This window comes from Triticum aestivum, chromosome 1A, assembly GCF_018294505.1.
Source record: "Triticum aestivum cultivar Chinese Spring chromosome 1A, IWGSC CS RefSeq v2.1, whole genome shotgun sequence".
Taxonomy (NCBI): domain Eukaryota; kingdom Viridiplantae; phylum Streptophyta; class Magnoliopsida; order Poales; family Poaceae; genus Triticum; species Triticum aestivum.
In genome coordinates, this window is record NC_057794.1 from 30,750,819 (window position 1) to 30,778,696 (window position 27,878).

Consider the following 27,878-nt stretch of genomic DNA (forward strand, 5'->3'; position numbering starts at 1 on the left):
AACACGTACTGCTTCTCCGTAACCGCCTTCATTTTGAGAAGACGCTAGCCAAGCCATCGCGAGGCCCCGCTTGTCAGTCAGCAGCCAGTGGCCCCTTCGTTGTCCCCCTCCGGCAAGTCGAATCGCGTGACCCCCAACTCCGTCGACGGCTCGATCGATCTCGGCAAACCGCCCCCCTCCCCGTCTCCGGCGACACAGCAGCGGATCGCGCCGGCAGCGAAGGCGCGGGGGGAGCGATGGACGCGGAGCTCCTGGAGCTGCAGCGGCAGCTGGAGGCGGCGCAGAGCGCGCGGTCGAGCGTGCGGCTGTCGGAGCGCAACGTGGTGGAGCTCGTGCAGAAGCTGCAGGAGCGCGGCCTCATCGACTTCGAGCTCCTCCACACCGTCTCCGGCAAGGAGTACATCACATCCGTAAGCCCCGTCTCCCCCCCTCCCCGTACACACACGCATCCCATTCTCTCTAGTACTAGTCCCCAGTCCCCTCTCGGTCTGTCGGGAACCAGATTCGTTTCTGTGCGGGGGGAGGGGTTGAACTAGACTCACTCCAGTGTGATGGAGCGTGGAGAACTTACCCTGGATTTGATTATCGGCGTTGAAATTACGGGTGCTATCAAAATCTAAACCCTGGAATTCTAGTGCAGAGAGGTGAATTTCATCTTCGTGTATGTAGTAGGTTATCACTTCTGAAGGATGGTTTAAATTTAGAGTATTGATGACAAATTGATATACTGTCACAGCAGCTAGTGGTATTTCTGTGAAGTAAATTAGTGATGGGTTTAGATTCAGTAGTACATCTGTTTCCAGTCCCTTTTGCAATCTTGTAGAGTTGCTCAAGTGTTCAGCAAAGGAAATTGTTCTGTTCTTCCTGGCAATTTGCCATAGATACAGCCAGACAGATGAGAGATTTTGATTTAATTGCGTGTTTGAATAGCTCGGGCTTAATAAAGTTCTGGAGGAGCTTTGTCTAGAAATTCCTCTGGTATATTGCTATAAATTGCTGTGATAATGTCTGTCTGCCTTAGTTGTGTTTAACACACTTGCGCAACCAAGAATGGGCAGATTTTAGCTGATCCTTCATCCATGGCGATCTGTGGTGTGGCAGGACCATTTGAAGCATGAGATTAAGGTGGAGATCAAGAAGCGAGGGCGTGCATCACTAGTCGATTTATCAGATACCCTGGGGGTGGATCTTTACCATATTGAGAGGCAGGCACAAAAGGTCGTCACGGAGGATCCGGCCCTGATGTTGATCAACGCGGAGATCATGTCACAGTCTTACTGGGACACTGTGACAGAAGAGATAAATGAGAAGTTGCAAGAGCGCAGCCAGATTGCCTTGGCTGAGATTGCTGCACAGTTACACATTGGCTCAGAGCTGGTCCTCAATATTCTCGAGCCTCGGCTTGGAACTATTGTAAGCCTGCTGTGCTATCTCATGTTTTGAATGGTCTTTTCCTTTGCTGCTTTCGTTCAACCAAAAAGGTACTATTTCTATAAATCCTTCCAGGTGCATGGAAGGCTAGAAGGTGGCCAGCTATACACTCCAGCATACGTCTCCCGAATTACTGCCATGGTCCGTGGTGCGACAAGGGGTTTAACAGTTCCGACAAACTTGCCATCTGTCTGGAACTCCTTGCAGCAACAGCTCCAAGAAATGCACGGTGCTAATGGAGTTTCAGTGGAAGGTTCATTCTTCCAGTCCATTTTTGTTGCCTTGCTAAAAGAAGGTGCTGTACTTGGGTCTGTCCGTGCCGGAGTACATTGGACACCAGCTGTAAGTTCTGCTTTTCAATTCATATATCTAATTCGTAAACTATGTTTTAATGTTGTGCTTTTCTTTCTTTGCTAGGTATTTGCTCATGCTCAAAAGGAAAGCGTTGATGCATTTTTTTCACAGGTTGAGGCATCTCTAGCTTACACTTTAATTCCTATTATTTAACATGTTATTACAACTAAATAATTTCGAGCTGGTAGCATGAGTAGGCTTCACAGAAACACACGTGTATTAATCTAGACAAGATCTCAACTGCTTCATGTGCACACCTTTGTATGACTACTGATCTAGTTCTTCCACATAATCCCACACAGTTTTACTCCCATATAAAATCATACGAAAATCTCTTGGTCTGGTATTTAGCAATCGGCATTGATAAGCAATTGTGTTCGGATCACATACTTTGCATTATTGTTATGCCTTATATCCTTCCATTTGTTTGACTTTTCATTTTCTGTACAGAACTCTTATATTGGGTACGAAGTACTTCAGAAACTCGCAATTCCCCAGCCTAAACAGTACTTAGAGGTACACTTGAAGCTGTCAATATTCCTTCACTGTTCAAAATGCAACACCTGTTTGTTTGTATTGACTATCTTATTATCTTCTACAGGCCAGATATCCAGATGGCATTGCACTGGAGGCTGTTTTTGTACATCCTTCTGTTGTCGATATGCTAGATGCTGCTGTGGGTGACGCAATCGAGAATGGACAATGGTATTGTTAAATGTCATGTCTGGTTTCAAGGTTTCGTTGCTATTTGTCACCGTTATATGCTATGATGTCCTAAGTTGGCATGCATTCTGAAAAATGAGCCTTCCAGTTCTGTTTGATAGTCCCTGTACGCATGGTGTGGAACAAATAAAACTGGTTTGTCATGTGGGGAATTCCCTACCAGTGTCAACATGGGACCGGGGCCTCTGTAGCTGGTTTACAAGCCAAGGGTGGTGCATCTAAGCAGGCAGCATCCTATTCCATGCCCGTTAAGTTAGGACTTTAGGTTAGAGATAAAGTTAGGGGAAAAGACTAGGTTGGTTGGATCCCACTTTGAGCTGTAACTCATCCGTTTGAAGGATGGAATTATCAATAAGGCGCAAACAAGTCAACATTTTCTATTGCTTCCCCTGCACTCCCTTTTCTCCACGCCATTACAGCACCAGGATAACAAGGTTCAGGGCCTAGACCACCCATCACACACACTTCATCCTGTTATGGCATGTGACAGGTGTATGACTTATGAGTTATGACCTACATCAGAGTAGAGCAAAGGGAGTAAACCGACCAAGCGATAGCAAGATATATGAATTGATTAATTAGTTACATCAGTTCATTGAAGTAGTTGAGACTTCACAGGGTGTCTCAACATTTTGTGCAGCTTTGCGCCTTTCCTATTGACTGTTAGTAATCCCTTTTTCTGCCAAGCTAAGCACCTCTCAAGTTTTCATTGCTACAAGATACCCTTTATTTTTTCAGGATTGATTCTCTTTCGATCCTTCCATCATATATCAGTGGCCCTGATGCAACCAAGATATTGTCTCTTTGTCCATCTTTTCAGAAGGCAGCCAAGGTTGGCATATTTAAAGTAATAGAAATTTGTGTACTTTTCATAAATGGCCACACATTAAAAAAATCTTTCTTTGCAGTCTTCAAAAGCAGTGCTATTTGGAGAATCATGTGTCTTCAGCAATGTGTTCATTAAGGTGAATTGTTAGAATCTGCTTGTTGAACCTGTGTTAATCTGCAGTTATGTATGCACTATCCCATTATACCTCTCAAACGAGTGCAATTTGTCTGTTCTTCGGTCCATTTCAGGGTATTTTTGATCAACTTGAGAAAGAGATCGACTCCTTTGGTATTAAACATAGTGCTGGTCAAGGAACGCCCGTGAATATGAATTCAAGTAGCGAGCATAGGGCAGGATCTGTCCAGTACTCAGACACAAAAGACTTTGGTGATAACGACGCCAGCAGTACAGGTGCTTCATCAGACAGAGGACCAAAGAAGAAACGTGGAAAAGCTACGGGGTCTGCCAAAGGCGGAGCAGTTGAGAAGGATGATGATGAAGAAATCATCCCTGTAAAGGGCAAGAAAGCTCATAGGAAAAACAAGGACACTGGTTCTTCAGGTGATGCGAAGCGCGGTGGTAAAAAGGCACCAGAGAAACCAAAAGAGGAGAACACAAATATCTTCCCCGATGAGTTGATAGAGCAAAAGGTTTTGGCTGTTGCTCCAGAGTTAGAAGAGTTGGGAGGTCAGGAAACTAGATAAGATTAACCTTGTTGTTTCTATTCAGTTGAAATTGTGCTTCTACAAATTTCCTAACTTTTGAAACCAACATTAGGCTCAGACGACTTAAATGGCCCAATTAAATTATTGTCCTCTCACCTGAGGCCAATGCTTATTGATGCATGGAAGAAGAAAAGGAACACCATGCTGTCAGAAAACGCTGAAAGGAGGCGAAGTGTACTTGATAATCTGCAAAAGCAGCTAGATGAGGTAATCTGCTTTTGCATCCCATTTTCTTTGTGCTTCCTTTCTGTACTATAGTTTCTGGATAGCCTTGAAATTGTTCGACATTGCTACTGTATTTTAAATTGCTTTCCTGCATTTCTCTTCTGGTGCTAGATCATCTAACTTTTTTCAATATTATTCTTTGCCATCGTCAGGCTGTCCTTGATATGCAACTCTATGAAAAAGCTCTAGATGTGTTTGAGGATGATCCTGCTACCTCTGTAAGCTACTATAGCCTATGTGCATTGTTCTCACAAGATCGCTTGCTACTCAATACATTAGCAGCAGCCTTTACTTACCGTCCTTTCTTTACCTGTTTTCTTGTTTGCAGGGCATATTACACAAGCATCTGCTAAGAACTATGGGTACTCCAATAGTCAACAAGATTTTATCTAGTCTGGTAACTTCTATAAGCTCACACAGTATGGTTGCCTGCAATATTATATTTCATAAATAATTTCTGTGATGTATCCATTTTGGCTTTAATTTTACAGTTGCAACAGAACCCTTAAAATAACATGCGTCCCTGATTGTGTTACTTCCCTACTAGCGACCTTTCTTGTGTGATGAACTAAGAAACTGGGACTAGCTTATAGCTCCTATTTCAAATCTGAATCGTTTAAAAGGTTTTGTAACCTACTTCTCTGACTAGTACATGTACTTTACACTGAACAACCAATAGGATAGGGACAACAAATTGAAGAATGGAATGGAGTATGAAGACAGTGAAGAACAGCATGCTCAGCTGAGCACTACTGACCGCACTTTTCTGGTACAATTCACTTGTTTCATTTTTCCATATATTATTTAATGTTTTCCTGTGTCAATCCTGAATGAAGATATCATTTGGTTTAACCTCATGGGTTTGCTTTCTATTAAAAAACATCAGGCAAAGGATCTTCCTGGGCAATTGTCATCGAAGGCTCAAGCTTTAGTTGAAGCACTGGAGGGAAAGGTTTGTCTGTAACCAAGAAATACTGTTTGATGAATTGATTGAAGACTTGAACTCCTTTATTCTGTATTTTTCTTGTTCTAAATCTAGTATGCATAGCAGCTTAAATTCTGATAATATGCTAGCACATGCAGTTAACAATCTAACATACCACAAAACTATGTCTGGGTCTCTTGGGTAGAGCAGACGTTTAGATGCTTAACATGATAAAATACTCAACAATTTTGAGGCAATGAATCTTTATATAGATGAAGTTCTTCCATGAAGCTTCCTGCATTACACTCCCTCCGTTCCCAAATACTTGTCTTTCTAGGCATTTCAACTGGACACAACATACGGATGCATGTAGACATATTTTAGACTGTAGATTCATTCATTTTGCTCCGTATGTAGTCACTTGTTGAAATTTCTAGAAAGACAAATATTTGGGAACGGATGGAGTATTAATTACCAGCTTGCCAGGATGCTATGTTATAAATACCCAACATTCACAATTTCTTCTATGCTGTCTATATCCTTTAAAAATCCTTTCCTTCTGTAAGGCCTCCTTTGGTTTGTAGGAATGTCATAGGATTTCTATAGGATAGGATTTGCATAGGAAAATTTCCTTTGAGACCCTTTGGTTTGTAGGAATGGATTCCTATTCCTATATAGGATAGGAATCAATCCTTCACATTTTGGAGGAAAAAAAACATTAGCTAAGACTCAATGGAAAAATTCCTATCCTATGCATCAAATGACATCTCTTTCTCTATAGGAATTGAGATGCATGTCATCTCACTTCCTATGATTTTCCTATTCCTACAACATTTCTATCCTATGAACCAAAGGAAGCCTAATTAACCACGAAATCCTATTAATGCTAATTTTCTGTGTGTTCTAGAACACCAATTGTTTGATTCTGTAATACTCCCTCTGTAAACTAATATAAGAGTGTTTAGATCACTACTTTAGTATTCTAAACGCTCTTATATTAGTTTACGGAGGGAGTAACTAATAAAGTAAATATGCAGCATATATCCTGAAAAAATGCTGACACGAGAAGATAAGTGATATATTGTGTAGTCAATTCTTTTTTCAGAATGTGTACATAATTCATACTAGGGTTGACACACTAGTTCAGATATAAGATTGCATGTCAGAAGCATCTTCCTCACCAATCTGTTATTCTTTGCTAGTTGATAAAAAAATCTGTATGTTCCTAAGCATATGACTGGTGAGTTCTTTGTTGTCTAAACGCATACACTAAATAACAAATGAATAAGTGACTATTGCTATGTCTTTGAGATCCACAACTTCAAATATAACTGGACTTTGTAGCTCTTTCTAACCTTTTCCTCAAAATCCACAACAGCGGTTTGACTCATTTATGGACGCCTTAAGAGATACAGCAGAGGAAAGGTAACATTTTATGTTTGTACTTGCTTTCCACATTGGCTGGATTATCAAAGTGCTTACTCTCTTTTTCAGTGGCTTGTTATTTAAGAAGCTTGATAAAAGACTTGAGCGATCAATGCTGCATTCCTACCGCAAGGTATGTTCTTGCTATCTTCTATCTTGATGGCAGCACCACGGCGTCTGGAAAACCAGCGAGAACCGACTTTCTCGAACTGGGCTTAACAGGTTTTTAGTTGTCGCTGGTTTAGGCCCTAAACGTTCCCCTTTGATCCCCAGTTCAGCTGGAATGAGTGTATTACCAATTCATCACTTATTTGATATGCCCCATAACACTAATTGTTTCTTGTGTGTTCGAATTCTAAACTTAGCAAACCGCCCAAATAACCTGAACCATTCTGGTAGCACTTCTCAAAACCCTGTGTCTCACAGGATGATCTCTGTTTCCAAGAAAATATGGTATTTTCCATGGTTAAAAAAAGTTGTTTCTTGTGTTTTTAAACATCAAAATAGTGCAAGTACGGAATAGCAGAACGCAAGTCAAAATCACCATGATAATATAAATTTACCAAGATTGTTAGACTAGTAGGCGCTCTTATAGATTCGTAGGGTCTGAAGACGTTAATGTTCAATATGGCATAATGTGCTGAATAAATAATTCATACATGCTAAGTTTCTTTATGGCTGAATTCTAGTGCTAATTATCTGACACCTTAATTTCGTGTATGAATTGAAGGATTTGATAGCACAAGTTTCTTCAGAGACTGATCCAGTTTCCTTCCTCCCAAAAGTCGTTGCTCTACTTTTTCTCCAGGTTTGCTTGATTGTATCTTTCCTGAAATAAAACTCTTCTTTTCGCTCTGTATTTATAGGCTGACCGGAGAAACATCCTGTTTGAATATTTTGTAGGCACACAACAAGGGTCTTCAGGCACCTGGAAGAGCTGTTGGTGCTGTCATCACATTACTGAAGGTAATTGTTGATTTGCATTCTCTTTGAGATACACTTAGTATAGTTCAAGTAGAATATGTTAACTTATAGCAACAGGATCCTGATCACAGAATCTTTGATACTATTTGTCTGATATACTGGTTTGTAATTGTGTCATTAAGCTGTCAGAAGAATCACCTTTCCACCTTTTTCTTATCCTGTCCTTTATTACAATAAACCCCTTGATTTTGCAATCCCCCCGGAACAACGGCTATTGAATCTGTTTGTATTGTGTGTCCTTGGCTTAGCTTTGTTTTACTTGGACAAGTGAAACCAGTAATTAGTATAGAGGGGTTTGCTTCCTTGCATCACAAGACTCCTAACGTAGGCAGAGGGAGTCCTCGGTTGTCACTGTTGGACGTATTTCTGCTCATATTGCACAAAGGGAAAAGTATATTTTTCGTCTCAACTTTTTCTAAAGTATAGAAATGGTCCCTCAACTCTAAAACCAGCAAATCTTAGTCCCTCAACTTTCAAAACCGGATAAGCTTACTCCCTCGTGCCGCTTTGGGTGGTTTCCTGTCGTCATGGAGTGATTTTTGACTCAAGCTGACAAGTATGGGCCCGCACCTACCCATTTTTGTCCACTTTAATTCTTGCTCTCTGTCTCCCTCACATGTGGGCCCTACATGTAAGAGCATCTTCAACCTCTGAACGACCGAGAGGAATCAGTGATAAATTTACGTGCATATGTGAGCTAGCAGTCTGCTTTGCTTTTGCTGCGTATATGCATCGACCTGCAACGTATCTACTATGAACGGACCACATCAAGCCAGCGCTGCAAGTCCACTCTCGCCGGAAAGTCGCGTTGCCGCCATCCAGCAGGCTGGCACCTGGACAGTTTCGCCATCGGCAAAGTCAGGCAGGCATATGTCGCAGCTGGCACGGACGGAAGCGCGGTGCTGCTGCTCTGCTTGTGCACCCACGAGGCGGCGGGGAGTGTGATGAAACTAAGCTTTGCTGGTTTTGAAGTTGTGGGACTATTTCTATACCTTTGAAAAGAGTCGAGGGACGAAAGATAACTTTTCCCTTGCACAAATGAACTCATACCAAGAGTAAGTACAAATATCAGGGAACCCCCCCCCCCCCCCCCCCCCCCCCGCCGGTGTTATTAAATTTTATCTCATTTCTTTTGCATGTTTGATCTTTTCATAACCTGTTCAAACAGCATAGCAGATATTATAATTCCTGCATATCGCTCCACGGCCCCGCCAGTATTTCCAGATATTATAATTAGCCATCAAAATCCTGCCGGCTTTTCGATCGATGATTGGCAGTCCTCTGCATTCTGGCCATAGTTTCTTAGCCTCTTGGGTTTTAGTTTTATAGCAGTCTTACAGAATTAGGATGCTTTGGCCTGCCTGTGATGCTGGCTTATTTCACACATTCAGATAATACTGTCAACTTTAGCAAAATCCATGCCCGGGTGATCATACATATCCTCTATTTTTCAGGACAAGCTACCAGCTTCAACCTTCAAGGTTTTAACTGAATATCACGCCACTACCGTGAAAGTTCTCGCACTACAAGCTGCTGCCACGGGTGATGTAAGTCCACTCCAACCATTTTTGAATATATCTCTGCTCACTGTTGTGTGCATTATAAAAGGATTAGTTGGTTATCTTTCCATAACTTTTTGACTTTGCTACAAATCTGATGTCAGATTCTTAGGCACGGCAAATCGAACGTTTTCATGGCAAGTTATGTGTGCCAAGGATGGCAAATCCGCCTCAGTTTATTTGTTTTCCCAGGAAATTGACGTGCTTGTAAACTAAATTTGCCATCATCACGCCAACATGAATTGCCATGAAAAACGCTCGATTTGTCATGCCTAGTGTTTCCGTAATTTTATCCTGTTTCTGCACTGAACTCTATACATGTACTCTTAATTTATATTCTGTGCTTTCCCCATCTACCCGACACCCTCTGATATACATCAAGTAATATGCTCTGTGCTCATCATTTGCGCAATCATGCGTCATCTCGTCTTTGCCCTGCAGGAAGACGATTGTGCATCGGACCGAATGCTGGAGAAGAAGGAAGACCTAGAAGAGAGGCTGATGCCAGAACTCAAATCCCTGGCCCTCGGCACGAGCAAAGAGTGAGCAGCAAACATTGTGTGCGTGCATGGTACGCCATGCCCTATTGTAAATACACAGACCTCTCTATCTATCATCAGCTAGGGATGCAAGCAGCCACCCTGCGATACTTGGTCTACTTAGCGCACTCATCAAGTGAATCTAGCGTAGTATGTGGGTTGCATGTTTGCACCGTGAGCTCATTTGTTGCCCTCTGGCTTCGCAATTTCTGAAGGAAAGGGATCCATGTGTAATACACCGTGTACATTCTAGGGGGTCATGTGACAGCAGAATCAACTTAATTTTTGACGAGCAACCAAATACCGACTGACAGCATGTATGAGGTATAAACACCTTGAAACTCTGGTAGTAGTCTTTTCCGAACAATGACTGCAAGCAAACATTTTTCTAGAACCTTTTATCTCGTGATCAACTAGAAACACATTCTTCTCTTCCAAGTGCCAAACGAAACATCCGAGTACGAGTAGGCTGCAAACGCCTGTCAAGACAAGCTTCCATTCGAACACACGTGGCGTTTTAGGTCAAGGTTTTGGAACTCGTTGGGGCCGTTCGCACGTGACATTTTATTCACTAATAATTAATTTGGCCCATCTTCCTTTTGATGTTCTACACCAATCATCACCCCAAGACCTCGCACGTTGGCCGACGGATCTTCAGCACTCGTCGGAGTCAAACCCCATCCTTGCATTGCAACAAAGGGAATGTTGTGGAACCCTTTGCAACATAGCTCGTGTTGCAGAAACATTTCACAACATAGACGATGTTGCAGATTTTTTTAAAAACATTTGCAACAGAGATCATGCTACCAATAACTTTTGCAACTGAGACCATGTTGCAAAAAAAAAATTACAACGAAAATGATGTTATAGAAACGTTGCCGCGGCCGACCTGCCATCGTTCATCGTCATTGTTTATGAGACCGCCGTGGCCGTCGTTCATGGCACCTAACATCCCGTACAGGCCACAAAAAGGCTGATGTGCAGCCGTTGCCAAAGAAATCGAGACTGCAGAGAGAACGCAACACCAGGGACACGATGGCTTGCCTACAGAAGCGACCACTTCCCTTGTAGCAGCGTCGGTAGCAATGCAGTGCGACAGTAGGAGTAAAAGCAACGGGCAAGGCGACGAGGTTACAAAAGTTACAGCGCCATGATCAGGAGCTTGAGAAAGAAGCCGTGGAAAATTGTGGATGGATAACGATGTGTTAGCGTTGGCTCACAAAAGAAAGGGATGCTTTGGTTGGAGCTGGATATTTCTAAAGAAAGGTGGGACCAGAAGAGCACAAGACCAGTTGATCCCACATACAATCTGACGTCTGGACGGAAGCTTTTCCCTTCAATATTGGGGAGCTACCCAAATTATTCATAATTTTAGCCCAACCCTATGACCAACCTCTAGTTTAAATCCCTTTATTCCTTTTCCTCTCCTTTTATGCCAAACAAATGCCAAGCCTTGCCAATAGACCGTGGATAAATTTTTGGAGCTTTGAAATGATTCAGAGACCACAATTTAAGTTTTCACGGCTTTTGGAATTCATTTGACCCACCAAATGTTGTCCCTCAAGCCTCCTTTTTTCCGGGGAAATGCCACCATGGCTAGCTCTATTAAATAAGACAACAATTACATTGTTCATTAATTGGCTGATTAGGAAACCCGGGGCCTCATTAATCCAATTATCATCACACTTATTACAAAAGCTGAATTTAGCTAGCTCATGAGCTATCGAATTAGCATCACGAAAAACAACGCGAAAAGATGACCTTCCGTATTGATGTTGCCGTGTCAATGCACTCAACAAAGATTGCCGCTGTTGCATCCCACCACTGATTTTGCCCTTGGCACTTTGGCAGTAGTTCACCACACTCAAGGAATAGGACTCCGCTTCAGTTCTGTCAAAAACCAAAAGTGCTTGCAAAATTTAAACCATCACGCATTGCCATAGCCTCAACCGTCGCTACATATGCTGCAAACATGAATGAATCTGCATTGTGCAGCAATAAAGCGGCCTTTATCGTTCTGTCATAGGACAGCGCCTGTCGCACCCGATTCCTCCTCTGCATGAAAAGAAGCATCCACGTTCAGTTTGATAAATTTCGAACCCGGCCTCTTCCATTTGTGCAGTCACATCCTTGTTACGGCTAACAGACTTGGTATGACTTGCAACAACTGCCAGAAGTGAGTTGGTCCACCCGAGCCTCCTTTATTTTTTGTCTTTAAAAGAAAAAGAAGAATTTCACCCCCCCTCTCCCTCCCTTCTCAGTTTTTTTTTTGAGCAACTCTCTTCTAGCCCGACCCACCGTGCACAGGATGTCAGTGCACAAGTAGAGTGTGCGCAGTCCACACAGCCGGCCCAAGCCCGCTGGACCCTCCACCTGCCCTCTCGTCTAGCGTCTTCTCCAGTGAGAGAGATCCACAGACGCGTGCGTCGGCCGACATCAGTGAGCAACCACCGCGGCTCTCCTCTCCCCTTGAAGCCTCCCCAGCCACCCAAATCCTAACCCTCCCGCCGCCGCCAGGTGGGTCTCCCCCTCCGTTTCCTTCTCCACCAAGCGAACCGAGGAGCGCCAGAGCATCGCCGGAGCAGGCCACCGCGGCCAGCGTGCTCCGCCAGCGTTTTCTTCGTGACCGGGAGCCCCGACTGCACGACTGCTTCCTCTGCTCGGACGACCTCGAGCTCGGACGCCTCCACGCCGTCGAATTGGTCGACCTCCTCCTCTTCGGCCTGTTCGCCGTCACCGTCCAAATTCGCCGCCGGCCGACCTCCTCCCGCCCGTTCGGCTACGCCAGCATCACCAGGTGAGCAGCCGCGCCAAAAGCCCCAGCCTCTCCCCCCCTCGATTTCGTCCTCGGAGCACGATCTCCGCGAGCGCCACCGTCGGCCACCGCTCGGTTTGGTCGCCGGCGTCGTTCCGATAGTTGCTAGGTCACGCGCGTCGCGTCGCTAGACTAACACGAGCAAGTAGACCTCTCGCTTTTAAAACCAACATTAGGCTCAGACGACTTAAATGGCCCAATTAAATTATTGCCCTCTCACCTGAGGCAAATGCTTATTGATGCAGGGAAGAAGAAAATGAACACCATGCCGTCAGAAAATGCTGAAAGGAGGGGAAGCGTGCTTGATAATCCGCAAAAGCAGCTGGATGAGGTAATCTGCTTTTGCATCCCAATTACTTTGTGCTTTCTTTTTATAATATATAGTTCCTGGATAGCCTTGAAATTGTTCACTATTGCTAAATTGCTTTCCTGCATTTCTCTTCTGGTGCTAGATCATCTAACTTTTTTCAGTATTATTCTTTGTCATCGTCAGTCTGTCCTCGATATGCAACTTTATGGAAAAGCTCTAGATGTGTTTGAGGATGATCCTGCTACCTCTGTAAGCTGCTATAGCCTACGGGCATTGTTCTCACAACATTGCTTGCTACTCAATACGTTATCAGCCTTTACTTAGGTCCTTTTCTTTACCTGTTTTCTGGTTTTCAGGGCATATTACACGATCATCTGCTAAGAACTATGGGTACTCCAGTAGCCGACAAGATTTTATTTAGTCTGGTAACTTCTATAAGCTCACACAGTGGGGTTGCCTGCAAGATTATAATTCATAAATAATTTCGTGATGTATCCGTTTTGGCTTTAATTTTCCCTTGGAACAGTCCCTTCCCTACTTGTGATCTTTCTTGCGCCACGAACTATGAAACTGTGACTACCTTATGAATTATAATCTGAATAGTTTAAAAGGTTTTGTGACCTACTTCTCTGACTAGCACGTGTACTTTGCACTGAACTACCGATAGGATAAGGACAACAAATTGAAGAATGGAATGGAGTTTGAAGGCAGTGAAGAACAGCATGTTCAGCTCAGCACTACGGAGCGTACTTTTCTGGTACAGTTCACTTATTTCATTTTTCCATATGTCAATCCTGTGTGAAAATGTCATTTTGTTTAACTTTGTGGGTTGCTCTTTTTTGTTAAAAAAAATTAGGCGAAGGATCTTCCAGGGCAATTGTCATCGAAGGCTCAAGCTTTAGTCGAAGCACTGGAGGGAAAGGTTTGTCTGTAACCAAGAAATATTGTTTGACAAATTGATTGAAGCCTTGAAGTCCTTAGTTCTGTATTTTTCTTGTTCTAAATCTAGTATGCATAACAGCCTAAATTCTGGTAATATGTTAGCACCTACAGTTAACAATCAAACATACCACAAAAACTTTAGTCTGGGTCTCTGGGTACAGCAGACATTTGGATGATTAACATGATACAATACTATACATTTTTGAGGCAATGAATCTGTATATAGATGAAGTTCTTCCGTGAAGCTTCCTGCATTATGTTAATCACCAGATTGCCAAGATTCTATGTTGTAAATACCCAACATTCACAATTTCTTGTTTGCTGCCTATACCCTGTAAAACACCCTGTCATTCTGTAGACTAACCACGAAACCCACTTCATGTTAATTTTCTGTGTGTTCTATGACATCAATTATTTGATCCTGTAATAACTAGTCAATTATATAAGATTGCATGTAAGAAAGATCTTCCTCACCAATCTGTTATACTTTGCTAGTTGATAAAATGTGCATGTTCCTAAGCATATGACTTGTGAGTTCTTTGTTGTCTAAACACATACACTAAATAAAAAACCAATAAGTGACTGTTGCTATGTCTTTGAGATCCACAACTTCTAATATAACTGGACTTTGTAGCTCTTTCTAACCTTTTCTCGAAATCCACAACAGCGGTTTGATTCATTTATGGACGCCTTAAGAGATACAGCAGAGGAAAGGTAACATTTTATATTTGTACTTGATTTCCGCATTGGCTGGATTATCAAAGTGCTTACTCTCTTTTTCAGTGGATTGTTATTTAAGAAGCTTGATGAAAGACTTGAGCGATCAATGCTGCATTCCCACCACAAGGTATGTTCTTGGTATCTTCTATCTTGATGGTAGTATCAGAGCGTCTGGAAAACCAGTGGGAACTGACTTTCTTGATCTGGGCCTATCAGGTTTTTAGTTTTTGCTGGTTTAGTCCCTAAACGTTCCCCTTTGATCCCCAGTTCAGGTGGAATGAGTATATTATCAGTTCATCATTTATTTGATATGCCCCAAACACTGATTGTTTCTTGTGTTTTCATATTCTAAACTTAGCAAACCGCACAAATAACCTGAACCATTCTGGTAGCACTTTTAAAAACCCTGTCTTACAGTACGATCTTTGTTTCTATGAAAATATGGTATTCTCCACGGTTAAAAAATTTGTTGTTTCTTGTGTTTTTAAGCATCAAAGTAGTGCAAGTACAGAATAGCAGAATGCAAGTCAAAATCACCACGATAATATAAATTTACCAAGATTATTAGACTCGTAGGCGCTCTTATAGATTGGTAGGGTGTGAATTCATACATGCTAAGTTTCTTTATGGATGAATTCTAGTGCTAATTATTTGACAGCTTACTTTCTATGAATTGAAGGATTTGATAGCACAAGTTTCTTCAGAAACTGATCCAGTTTCCTTCCTCCCAAAAGTTGCTGCTCTACTTTTTCTCCAGGTTTGCTTGATTGTATCTTTCCTGAAATAACACTCCTGCTTTCTCTCTGTATTTACAGACTGACCAGAGAAACATCCTTTTGGAATATTTTGTAGGCATACAACAAGGCTCTTCAGGCACCTGGAAGTGCTGTTGGTGCTGTCATCACACTACTGAAGGTAATTTTTTATTTGCATTCGCTTTAAAATATACTTAATGCAAGTCAAGTAGAATATGTTAACTTTTACTAACAGTATCCTGATCACAGAATCCTTGATACTATATTTGTCTGATATGTTGAAACAGCATAAAAGATATTATAATTCCTGTACGTAGCTCCACGGCCTCACCATTATTTCCAGAAACTAGTGTTAACCATCAAATTCCTGCCGGCTTTTGGATCGATGATCGACAGTTCTCTGCATACTAGCCATAGTATCTTAGCCCCTTGGGTTTTAGTTTTATAGCAGGCTTACAGAATTAGGATGTTTTGGCCTGTCTGTGATGTTGGGTTATTTCACATATTCAGATATAACACTGTTAATTTTAGCAAAATCTTTACCTGTGTGATCATCTGCCTCTGTTTTTCAGGACAAGCTACCAGCTGCAACCTTCAAGGTTTTAACTGAATGTCACGCCACCACCGTGAAACTTCTCGCACTACAAGATGCTGCTACGGGTGATGTAAGTCCCACTCCAACAATCTCGAATACATCAGTGCTCACTGTTGTGTGCATTAGAAAAGGATTAGTTTGTTATATCCTCCCATAACTTTCATCCGGGCTCTGCCCTGAACTCTATACATGTACTCTTAATTTCTATTTCGAGCTCTCCCCATTTACCTGAAATCATCTGCTATGGTCAAACAGTAACTACATTGGATTCATGCATTAACATTTCTTTTGTCGGTATCTATCATCTGCCGTGTGGAAAAACTACAAAAGAACTTGGACTACTGTCTGCGCCGCTCATGCGTGCAATGATGCATTGTCTCATTTTTGCCATGCAGGAAGACGATTGCACATCGGACCGAATGCTGGAGAAGAAGGAAGACCTAGAAGAGAGGCTGATGCCAGAACTCAAATCCCTGGCCCTCGGCACGAGCAAAGAGCAGTGAGCAGGAAACATTGTGTGCGTGGTGGTGCCCCATGCCCTCGTGTATGTAAATGCACAGATCTATCTACCTATCTATCCTCCTCGGCACTGGAGCTGTGGCTGTTTCGTGTGATAGCAGAATCAACTTCTTAAATGTTTAACGAGCAACCACAGCATGTATGAACTTCTTAAACACCTTGAAACTCTGCTACTTCCTTTCTGAACAATGACTGCAAGCAAATGTTTTTCGAGAACCTTTTATCTTGTGATCCACTAGACACCCATTCTTTTCTTCAACTGCCACGCGAAACATCCAAGTATGAGAAGGCTGCAAACGCCCGTCACGGCAAGCCTCCATTCGAACTCCATTTGAATGCACGTGGCATTTTCAGTCAAGGTTTTGGGACTCGTTGGGACCGTTTGCTCAAGGTGCACATGACACGTTGCGGGATCACCATGAGGGCTTTACTCGAGTCAGCACTACCCTTCGAGCAAGATATCCCAAGTCCAGAAATGTGGGTATCCTTTTTTATTTTTTGACATCCAGAAATGTGGTTCCCTAATATACCCAGGTGCGTCCGTGCCGTGTTTTTGGGTGACGGTGTATAAGGGCACCTTGTAACGACCCGTATATTTTCACATAGTATATTTTCACATAGTATTTTCATAAACCTCAGGCAGTATAGCTGTACAGGTGTATTATAAATCTTTAAAATATATATAGAAAGAGAGAGACCAGACTATGCTAAGCTATACAACAAAGGGCACACCAAACTTAGACCAACCCAAAAATATCTCGTGGTCAAAGCAGTAAACAGTGAGACATATTTGGGATACACATTGACCACCACCATCACGTGCATTATAGATATCAGTAGTCAATTGACCAACAGTTGGTCTAGGCATGGGCTGCAACTCCTAGCCAATAGAGAGACTCCACAAATGACTACACTATACAGCAGGGATGGGCAGCCATAACTAGCTAGGTACTAGAAAGAGAGGAGGAGTAACCTGGCTAAGGTTTCACCGTAGCACACTCTTCACTCTGCTTCCAAATAGCCAGACCAAGCTCTCTTCTTCTTCTCAGTAGCATTTCCATTCCCCTGTTCACAACCAACAAAGATCCAAGATCAATAAGTGAAGATGGTGACCTGAAAAATCATCAGTAGACTGAAGGGGACAGGCTGGAGCTACAATCTAGCCTACTGGAGAGGACTTGGAGAGTAGGAGCAGCAAGAGTAGGACCAACAGAGAGGGCAAAAGAAGAAAGGTGAGTTCTTCTTCTGCCACTATATATTTCTCACATACACAAAGAAGACCATCCCAGATGCACAAACAAGTCTCGTAGTCATTCACAGATGCACGCAGAAGTATCCTAATTATTCATAGGTGCACAAAAGTCACAGCAGGAACATCTACCCCAGATCTTGGAAGCAACAGTACTACGAAACATGGATAAGGCATTAAGATGTAAAATAAAAAGTTCCCAGATTAATTAGGCAGCAGAAATACACCATGATTATTCAAAGGGGTGAACATGTTCAGTACACACACACGGGAGCCATTTTAGTCTACTAAATCTGAGAACTTGACTATCCTAAATACTCCCTCCGTCCGAAAGTACTTGTCGGAGAAATGCATAAAAATAAATGTATCTAGAACTAAAATACATCTAGATACATCCATTCCTCCGACGAGTATTTCCGGACGGAGGGAGTGTTTGAGAAAGGAACAAGGGCACCACTAACCTGCACCCACGGTGGATCTGCTCCACGGACACGCACTGGAGCTCTGACCTGCACCATCCAGCATCACGGCGGCGCCCAACGCCAACCACTTCAATCTGGAGCAGGGAAATCACATCCCCAATAGGGTTTGACCTGCAAGCCAAAAGAACACACACACAGAGGGGGATTAGAGAGTTGAGGCTGAAATTCATGGGGATAATATGGGGATTCACGTCAGGGGAGAGAGTGTGTGGAGGATCTAGCAGCGGCATCTTTCCCGTCGCTGGCGGCGGCGCCGATCTGGGCAAGGAGCAGAGGAGCATCAGTCTGTATTATTACTTGTGTTCTCGCTGGACTAGTAGTACTAGTGGGTGCTCTGTTCGGTTGAGGACTACTAGTACAGAACTAGTACATGGAAGAGAGAGATAGTCTTAGTTTAGAGAAAGGGAGAGGGCACGTGGAGGATAAATTAGCTTAGTAACTTATCCAGGTGCACATCTAGTACGCATACTAATGCAAGCTTAGTAAAAAGACATTAGAAAAGAAAGTAATATTTGACTGTAGGATGACCACACTGCACCGACGTATATTTTTTCATTTTCCTAGTATTCACTCGACTTAGTCTCGAAATATATATTTGCCGAACTGCAGGAAGCGAGTACAGTCAGGAGAAGGAGACGCTACAGAAGCAAACTGAGTCCGGGTCTAAGTACGAGAACTCGGGCAAGCTCTCCTTGATCATGCTGAGTAGAGCTATTTTTGAAAAACACTATTCTTTGCTGCATCTTATCATCAACTTGCATAAAATGTTTTGGTAATAAATTGTGTGGAGTGACTATTGCCAAAAAGTTGGGTTAGCTGATGGAGCAGCTAATCCATTGATTTATTTATTTTTTTATAATTATTTGGTGGGTAGAGGGTGCCTTGGATGGACATACTGGAAGGTGGGGCCCTCTACATATGGCTAGTATATTAAGAATTAAATAACTTTCACTCGTTTTATGCGCCGTACTACAACCGTATCAACCATGGTCTCGTCTAAGACGAGTTGAGCCCAATACCATCAAGTTATTATACTCTCCACATGGGTAAGTAGTAGTAGGATGGGCGATGAGTTCCCACGCTAATGCCGGATGGGTGCATTAGCAACCGCTATATATATTAAGCGTTGGTGGAGTGCGGGTTCCGAAACCCGACACAACGGCTAGTGACACTAGCCGGGTGGAGATATAATATACAAATGGGAAAAAGCTTAGGTTCTGAACCATGTCTCGCATCTAAGGAAATGCAGATGGCAATTATGGTTTCGAGCTCTATGGATAAAGTGATACAAACTCTGCAGAGTTAAAGGAAAACATGAATTCATGCCAGTCTCTTGGATTGGGGATTATGGGGACCTATTGGTGGTCTATCTCGCAACACGAGTGTTTGATATCTTTTATAAATTGAAATAAACTTTCTGCAACAAATAGTTATTTTGAAAGGTGTTGAGTTGAGGTAGGACTTGTTGATTTATATTGAGCTATCATGAGTGTTGCATTTTGCTTTTTGAGCTTGCTAAGTACTTTGTACTCACTCTTGCTATTAATCATCTTTTTCTTAGAGCAAAGCTTGTATGAGAATCCTACTGGACCAAGTGAGGAGAGCAATGGTGATGACTACAACTACACAGGGGACCTAGATGTGGATCCATCTAGTGCTATGTACGATCTGGATGCCACATATGGGGGTTGGGATGAATAAGTAACTATGATCTAGCTATGTAATCCAGAAAACTATTTTATCATCATCTATCTAGTACCGCTAGTTGGAACTCCGGTGTTAGGAGATGTAATAATTTGGCAAAACATGTGAGAAGCCTACCTGAGACTTTTAGCCCTGTGTGGCAAGGTATTGTAATATAAATGACCATCTCTAGCTATTTCCCTGTTGCATATCTCTGACATGGATTATTATTTGACAAGACAAGATTTTGTCAAGAAATAATCCAAGGACTAGTGTCATTATCTATAGTAATAATGACACGGGTCATCACAAGTGGTATCAGAGCAATGGTTTCGAGGGCCACGCAGATAGTTAGAGACGGTAGGAATACTTCAATTGGAACCCATACTTGCTATATTGCACTACCAATAAATCCCACATCATAATTATTCTGTCCAGTAACTTTAGATGACTACCATGCTAATTAGAAGCCTGTTGCAGGATGGTTCGAATTAGAATTCCACCATCAAGGGTTCGTGGCCAGCATGTCCTACTACTTTGGCAAATGATGCAGGAGCTTGGGGCACCATGTCCTCAATTCTTTGAAGAGATGCCAGATGATGGAACACACTCCTACAGGCGTGTAGTTGTGGTGCTCAACGGTGTTCCATCAGACATGGACTTCTATTTGGAGCTTTCCACAATGCAGCGGTCATCCGATGACACTCTACCCATGCAGGAGGTTGCCAAGGAAGCTATGCTTGGACTACGAGCACGCTTTGGAGAGAAACTGCGCACCACCGGATACCGAGACTTGCCAGCACTTGATTCTGGGGTTTTTGGGCAGAACCATCAGCAAGGACCTAGAGGAGCAAGCCTGGGTGTTGGGTCTTCATCAGCTCTGCCTACACCTGTCGCTTCAACAGTTAGCATCACTTCTAGTATGACAATGATTGCTGATACGATGATGTATCATACAATGAAGGAGGAGCTTATTAGACACCAGGAAGCAACCCAATTCTGGTATCAATGCTATCAGATGAGCGAACATGATAGGATTGTGCTTCAGGGAGCACTAAATGCTATGCCTGGAGGTCCTCTTAATCCTATAATAGTACCAGGTGATGTTCAAGAGGAAGAAGAGGAGGATCCAGAGGAAGTAGAACTAGAGGAACAGGAAGAAGTTGAGGGAGCAGAGAACCCAAATGAGCCACTAGTTCCACCCTCACCAAACGTACCACCTGCACCACCCCAGCCGCTACCTGAACATATAGTTGAACCAGAACCAGCCCTACAGCCAGATATAGAGCAGCAGCAGCTACCCCACTTCCCTATTCCACGACCACACCAACCTGACTTTATCCACCCACACATGAGTGTCAGCTCGAGGGAGTACAGGGAGGCTGCTACCTATGCAAGGGTACTTGGGCTTGGCGCGAGTGGCAGTGGCAGAAGCAATGGAAGTGGCAGCGGTAGCAACAATGGCGGTGGCAGCGGCATCGCCTAATCAAGTTCCAATCTTCCAGACTCTTAGGCGTGGGACGCCTTGGCCATAGACTAATCTTTTGGGATCAGCAGTAGTTAGTGTAGTGGCAGCCTGAATATGTGTGTTTATGTAAGATATGTGTGAATGGCAAGGTAGAGTTTGTCCCCTATGTACTAGTAGGGACTGAACCCTATGTGGTGTGTGCTCTAGTTGTAATGTAGTTATGCCCTTAAGCAAGACTTATGTGATGTACTGATTGTAATATAAGTGCTTGTTCTGTAGTATATAACTTGTGTGCATTAGGAGGCTCATAGTAGCTTACTATTGTGTGCTTTAGTGAGTAATTAGAGTGGTATCATTCTAGTTAGCAAGAGGCATTTGCCACCATGATTGCACTTCATGTTGGGTTACTGCAAATTTAAGGACAACATGCTATTTATTGGTATCACTTGCACTTGTGCTTGCTGATTTGAATCAATAATCATGCAAAGAAGTAACCAACTAACTAGAAAAAATTGCAGGATGAATAACAATGGTTTGACTAAGCAAGACCTTGTCTTTCGTTTGGGATCAAGCGCCCATGATCAGCATGGGGGTACTCCAGTTTCAGAAAATCAAAGTGCCCTACCCGGAGCGGCGCAACTTCCAAGCAATCCAGAAGTGGGCAATGCTGGAACTTCTGGACTTATGGGTGGAGAAGGCAATCTAGGAGATGTCCTTAAGTTCATGGAGAATTCTCGAAGGGAGTCCCAAGAGAACCAGAACCGCTTCCTCGAAGCGATACTGACAAGACTAGTTCCTGGAGGAGCACACCTACCCGGTGCAGGAGTTAGCTTGGGAGAATTTTTGAAAACTCAGCCACCCACATTCTCCAAGGCGGTGGATCCACTAGAGGCAGATGACTGGCTGTTAGAAGTAGAACACAATCTGGAAACCGTGGGGTGCTCAGATGAAGAGAAGGTGAGATATGCATCACACCAGCTAACCGGACCAGCAGCAGCTTGGTGGAGAAATTTCAGCCTTAACCGAGCAAATAATCAGCCTATCACTTGGGAGGAGTTCAAGGAGAATTTCCGTCAGACCCATATTCCAAAGGGAAAACGGATATCAAAAAGAGGGAGTTTCGCAATCTGACTCAAGGTAGCAAGAGGATAAACGACTACCTAAACTAGTTTAATGATTTGGCAAGATATGCTCCAGATGATGTGAACACTGAAGCCAAGAAAGTGGAGAAGTTTATGGAGGGGCTGCATCCATTCCTGAAAATGCACCTCTCAATTCACGGGATCACCCAGTTTCAAGACCTTGTCAACAGGGCCTTCATACTTGAGAATGAGCATGCCAACCTAAGTGAAGAGAGAAGGAAGAAAGCAAGGGTAGATCCACGCCCCATGATGCATCACCCACATCCTATGATGCCTGGACCAATGCGTCCTCATATGCCACCACCACGGCCTAGATTTCCTACTCAGCCAACCTTTGTTCCTAAATGTGGGAAGTGTGGAAAAGGTCATGCTACTCGAGATTGTATGACGGGTACAGGACTTTGCTTCCATTGTGGGAGACCAGGACACCACAAGCTCAATTGCACCTCTCCTCCCACGAATCCTACAAGGACACCTATACAGCAGACTCAAGTGCATCGTCCACCAGCTGGGCGAGGACAAGGCGGACCTATGAACTATGCAGCAAGAGGAGTTGGGCGGGGAGGACAAGTAGGAGGACAACCAAGGCTGAATTATGTGGCTGCAGAGCAACTAGGAGAAGCTACAGATGTTGTCATCGGTAAACTACTCATTCCTCCTTCAGTTGGTACAGTTCTTTTTGATACCGGTGCCACACACTCATTTATTTCCCAAGATTTCGTGAATAAGAATGGATTAACATGCACACCGTTGGAAAAGGCTTTAGGAGTTAACTCACCTGGAGGGAAGATTACAGTAGAGGCAATGCGCAGAAATCAACCAATAATAATCCACAACACCAAATTTTCAGCAGACCTGCATGTTATAGAGATGTCAGGGTTAGAAATAATCCTTGGGATGGATTGGTTAGCTGCTAATGGAGTAAAAGTAGATTGTGAACTTAAAAGTGTATCCATAAGGAAGTCTGATGGCTCTAGGCTGATATATTTTGGAAGTAGAATCAGACCCAACAATCCCTTAGTAATGGCAGCAAGTGGACAAAAGAAAGAAATAAAGGATATACCTGTAGTTTGTGAGTTTCCTGATGTATTTCCGGATGAACTGCCGGGTATGCCGCCTGATAGGGAGTTAGAGTTCAACATTGTTTTAATGCGTGGGGCATCACCCATCTCCAAAAGACCCTACAAAATGTCACAACCAGAGTTAGTGGAGCTAAAGAAACAATTGGATGAGCTGAAGGAAAAAGGATTCATTAGGGAAAGCATGTCACCATGGGGAGCACCAGTATTATTTGCAGAGAAAAAGGATGGAGGGTTGAGGCTATGCACAGATTTTCGAGACCTTAACAAGGTAACTGTAAAGAATAAGTATCCGTTACAAGAATAAATGATTTATTTGATCAACTCAAGGGTGCATGTGTCTTCTCAAAAATTGACTTGAGATCTGGATATCACCAAATGAAAGTGAGGGAAGAGGATATTGAGAAGACGACATTTGTATCTCGATATGGACACCATGAGTACACTGTGGTTCCATTCGGTCTAACTAATGCCCCAGCTATGTTCATGAACTTGATGAGCAAGATTTTTATGCAATATTTGGACAAGTTTGTAGTGGTCTTTATTGATGACATATTAATATATTCAAGAAGCAAGGAAGAGCATGCTGAACACTTGAGGATAGCACTTCAAATCTTAAGAGAGAATCAGTTGTATGCAAAATTTAGTAAGTGTGAGTTTTGGCTGGACCAAGTAGCTTTCTTGGGGCACGTAATTTCAAGAAGAGGAGTTGAGGTTGACCCATCCAAAATTGAGACAGTTGTGTCTTGGGCTCGTCCGACCAACCCAAGTGAGATAAGGAGTTTCTTGGGCTTTGTTGGATACTACCGCAGATTTATAAAAGGGTTTTCGCAGATTACAACACCAATCACCAAATTGCTTAGGAAAGAAGCTAAATTTATTTGGACTGAAGAGTGTGAGAGAAGTTTTGAGGAACTAAAGAAAAGGTTAACTACCGCACCAGTGTTGGCATTACCTGAAAGTGGACAAGATTATGTGGTGTATTGTGATGCTTCAAAATCTGGACTAGGATGTGTTCTGATGCAAAATGATAGAGTGATAGCCTATGCTTCTAGGCAAATAAAGACACATGAAGTAAATTACCCTACCCATGACTTGGAGTTGGGAGCTGTTGTGTTTGCACTGAAAACATGGAGGCACTACCTATATGGTTCTAAGTGCACACTGTACAGCGACCACAAGAGTCTCAAATACATATTTACACAAAAAGAGTTGAACATGAGGCAGAGGAGGTGGCTGGAACTAATCAAGGATTATGATCTGACAATTAACTACCACCCTGGTAAGGCAAATGTAGTGGCAGATGCACTTAGTAGAAAGAAGCAATGCAACCACATATCAATTGAAGGGTATGGCAAAGAGCTACTACAGGATCTTGCAAAGATGGGAATAGAGATGAGAGAGGCCACATCTAGTGCTAATATAGCAGCCATGACATTTCACCCCACATTGCTAGATCAGATTAAGGAAAAGCAAGCAATGGATGCATTCATCAAGGAGGAAACGAGAAGAATTCAAGCGGGACAGCCTTCACAATTCAGGTTGGACCAGGAAGGAGTTCTTTGGAACCATAGTAGGATCTGTGTGCCAGATGACCTACAGATCAAGGAAATTATTTTGCATGAAGCTCATGACACTTTGTACACTCTCCATCCTGGGAGCACGAAGATGTATAAGGATGTGAAGGGAAATTTTTGGTGGCCTGGTATGAAGAGGGAAATCGCAGAATATGTCAGCAAGTGTGACACTTGTCAGAGGGTAAAAGCAGAGCATCAAAGGCCTGCCGGGTTATTAAAGCCATTAGAGACACCAGAGTGGAAATGGGAAGATCTTTGTATGGATTTTATTACTGGTTTGCCTATGACACCGAAAAAGAAGGATGCTATATGGGCTGTGGTCGACCGACTCACTAAGTCAGCACACTTCATTGCTACAAACCAGAAATATTCCTTTGATAAGTTGGCTGAACTGTACTTAGAGAGGATAGTTACCCTCCATGGTGTGCCAAAGACCATAACATCTGACCGAGGTTCCGTGTTTACATCAAGCTTTTGGAAGAGCCTACAGAAGTCTCTTGGAACTGAGCTCCACTTTAGCACGGCTTATCATCCCCAAACTGATGGCCAGACAGAGCGGGTAAATCAGATCCTTGAGGATATGTTGAGAGCATGTGTAATGAACTTTGGAGAATCATGGGATAAGCATCTACACCTAGCAGAATTTGCTTACAATAATAGTTATCAATCCAGCATACAAATGGCTCCATATGAGGCATTGTATGGGAGGAAATGCAGATCACCTAAATGCTGGTATGAAGTTGGAGAGAGACCATTACTTAGTCCTGACATAGTGAGAGAGAATGATGAGAAGATCCAACTAATCAAAGAACGACTCCAGATTGCACAAAATAGGCAAAAGAGCTATGCTGACCGGAATAGGAGGGTTATGCAATTGGCAGTAGGAGACTTGGTGTATCTAAAAGTATCACCTATGAGAGGGGTTAGACGCTTTGGAATCAAAGGAAAGTTGAGTCCTAGATATGTTGGGCCATTTAAAATTTTGGAGGAAAAGGGAACATCTGCTTATAAGTTGGAGTTACCAGAACGTTTATCAAGAATTCACAATGTCTTCCACATATCTCAACTTAAGAAATGCAACAAGCCACCACCACAAGTATCAGACTTGGAAATTGAATTACAACCAGACCTGACGTATGAAGAACGACCATTGAAGATCTTAGAAGTTGAAGACCGCAAGCTCAGGACAAGGACCATTCAGTTCTGCAAAGTGCAATGGAAGAACCACTCAGTTCGTGAGGCGGCGTGGGAGAAGGAGGAAGACCTACGAGTAACCTACCCCAACCTTTTTAAGTAAGTTTTCGATTTCGAGGACGAAATCTTTTTCTAAGGAGGGTAGGATGTAACGACCCGTATATTTTCACATAGTATTTCCACCCTTAACTAGATAATTAAGTAGAATCCATTAAGCAAATACATATCAGATTTCTTCAACAAGCATTCATAACCACTCAAGTATATATATATTTATATTCATAAACCTCAGACAGTATAGCTGTACAGGTGTATTACAAATCTTTGAAATATATATATATATATATATATATATAAAGAGAGAGAGAGACCAGACTATGCTAAGCTATACAACAAAGGGCACACCAAACTTAGACCAACCCAAAAATATCTCGTGGTCAAAGCAGTAAACAGTGAGACATATTTGGGATACACATTGACCACCACCATCACATGCATTATAGATATCAGTAGTCAATTGACCAACAGTTGGTCTAGGCATGGGCTGCAACTCCTAGCCAATAGAGAGACTCCACAAATGACTACACTGTACAGCAGGGATGGGCAGCCATAACTAGCTAGGTACTAGAAAGAGAGGAGGAGTAACCTGGCTAAGGTTTCACCGTAGCACACTCTTCACTCTGCTTCCAAATAGCCAGACCAAGCTCTCTTCTTCTTCTCAGTAGCATTTCCATTCCCCTGTTCACAACCAACAAAGATCCAAGATCAATAAGTGAAGATGGTGACCTGAGAAATCATCAGTAGACTGAAGGGGACAGGATGGAGCTACAATCTAGCCTACTGGAGTGGACTTGGAGCGTAGGAGCAGCAAGAATAGGACCAATAGAGAGGGCAAAAGAAGAAAGGTGAGTTCTTCTTCTTCTGCCACTATATATTTCTCACATACACAAAGAAGACCAGCCTAGATGCACACACAAGTCTCATAGTCATTCACAGATGCACGCAGAAGTATCCTAATTATTCATAGGTGCACAAAAGTCACAGCAGGAACATCTACCCCAGATCTTGGAAGCAACAGTACTAGGAAACATGGATAAGGCATTAAGATGTAAAATAAAAAGTTTCCAGATTAATTAGGCAGCAGAAATACACCAAGATTATTCAAAGGGGTGAACATGTTCAGTACACACACATGGGAGCCATTTTAATCTACTAAATCTGAGAACTTGACTATCCTAAATATTTGAGAAAGGAACAAGGGCACCACTAACCTGCACCCATGGTGGATCTGCTCCACGGACACGCACTGGAGCTCTGACCTGCACCATCCAGCATCACGGCGGCGCCCAACGCCAACCACTTCAATCTGGAGCAGGGAAATCACATCCCCAATAGGGTTTGACCTGCAAGCCAAAAGAACACACACACAGAGGGGGATTAGAGAGTTGAGGCTGAAATTCATGGGGATAATATGGGGATTCACGTCAGGGGAGAGAGAGCGTGGAGGATCTAGCAGCGGCATCTTTCCCGTCGCTGGCGGTGGCGCCGATCTGGGCAAGGAGCAGAGGAGCATCAGTCTGTATTATTACTTGTGTTCTCGCTGGACTAGTAGTACTAGTGGGTGCTCTG

General features: G+C 43.0%; 2 protein-coding genes and 1 long non-coding RNA gene across 9 annotated transcripts; 2 read left to right on the top strand and 1 right to left on the bottom strand.

The window, feature by feature from the left end:
* Positions 1-77: 77 nt before the first annotated feature.
* Positions 78-19,985, top strand: LOC123187889 (E3 UFM1-protein ligase 1 homolog). 4 transcript variants are annotated; one of them, XM_044599873.1, is made up of 20 exons: positions 82-410; positions 1,102-1,413; positions 1,507-1,773; positions 1,849-1,896; positions 2,236-2,301; positions 2,387-2,490; positions 3,247-3,340; positions 3,417-3,473; positions 3,586-4,024; positions 4,115-4,269; positions 4,440-4,505; positions 4,616-4,684; positions 4,967-5,056; positions 5,174-5,239; positions 6,591-6,637; positions 6,707-6,770; positions 7,368-7,445; positions 7,541-7,603; positions 9,076-9,168; positions 9,622-10,035. In XM_044599873.1, exons 1-20 carry the CDS (start codon positions 237-239, stop codon positions 9,724-9,726), a joined length of 2,457 nt encoding a protein of 818 aa, XP_044455808.1. In that variant the 5' UTR covers positions 82-236; the 3' UTR covers positions 9,727-10,035. The 4 variants fall into 4 exon arrangements, with proteins under 4 accessions (XP_044455818.1, XP_044455821.1, XP_044455826.1 ...); XM_044599883.1 differs by lacking the exons at positions 7,368-7,445; positions 7,541-7,603; positions 9,076-9,168; positions 9,622-10,035 and adding exons at positions 18,716-18,773; positions 19,668-19,985 and having other exon boundaries at positions 78-410; XM_044599886.1 differs by lacking the exons at positions 7,368-7,445; positions 7,541-7,603; positions 9,076-9,168; positions 9,622-10,035 and adding exons at positions 18,716-18,787; positions 19,668-19,985 and having other exon boundaries at positions 79-410.
* LOC123187910 (uncharacterized) lies at positions 11,265-27,878 on the bottom strand. 4 transcript variants are annotated; one of them, XR_006494237.1, is made up of 8 exons: positions 27,521-27,877; positions 26,896-26,987; positions 26,185-26,258; positions 23,463-23,580; positions 23,178-23,254; positions 18,086-18,364; positions 17,349-17,440; positions 11,265-11,774 (listed from the first exon to the last, which is right to left on the bottom strand). It is a non-coding gene; the product is annotated as an uncharacterized lncRNA (long non-coding RNA). The 4 variants fall into 4 exon arrangements; XR_006494239.1 differs by lacking the exon at positions 11,265-11,774 and adding an exon at positions 23,670-23,753 and having other exon boundaries at positions 17,035-17,440; positions 27,521-27,878; XR_006494238.1 differs by lacking the exon at positions 11,265-11,774 and having other exon boundaries at positions 17,035-17,440; positions 18,086-18,217; positions 27,521-27,878.
* On the top strand, positions 12,066-16,596 carry LOC123187903 (E3 UFM1-protein ligase 1 homolog). Its single transcript, XM_044599898.1, has 12 exons — positions 12,066-12,516; positions 12,780-12,865; positions 13,028-13,093; positions 13,201-13,269; positions 13,512-13,601; positions 13,701-13,766; positions 14,454-14,500; positions 14,570-14,633; positions 15,186-15,263; positions 15,359-15,421; positions 15,834-15,926; positions 16,252-16,596. Exons 2-12 carry the CDS (start codon positions 12,791-12,793, stop codon positions 16,357-16,359), a joined length of 819 nt encoding a protein of 272 aa, XP_044455833.1. The 5' UTR covers positions 12,066-12,516; positions 12,780-12,790; the 3' UTR covers positions 16,360-16,596.

Bases quoted from the DNA above. Each gene is read 5' to 3' on its own strand.
- LOC123187903 (XM_044599898.1), top strand. From the start codon at position 12,791: ATGAACACCATGCCGTCAGAAAATGCTGAAAGGAGGGGAAGCGTGCTT. The intron at 13,270-13,511 runs GTAACTTCTATA...AACTACCGATAG, and splicing joins ACAAGATTTTATTTAGTCTG to GATAAGGACAACAAATTGAA. The intron at 13,602-13,700 runs GTACAGTTCACT...AAAAAAAATTAG, and splicing joins CTACGGAGCGTACTTTTCTG to GCGAAGGATCTTCCAGGGCA.
- LOC123187889 (XM_044599873.1), top strand. From the start codon at position 237: ATGGACGCGGAGCTCCTGGAGCTGCAGCGGCAGCTGGAGGCGGCGCAG. The intron at 3,474-3,585 runs GTGAATTGTTAG...GGTCCATTTCAG, and splicing joins TCAGCAATGTGTTCATTAAG to GGTATTTTTGATCAACTTGA. The intron at 4,685-4,966 runs GTAACTTCTATA...AACAACCAATAG, and splicing joins ACAAGATTTTATCTAGTCTG to GATAGGGACAACAAATTGAA.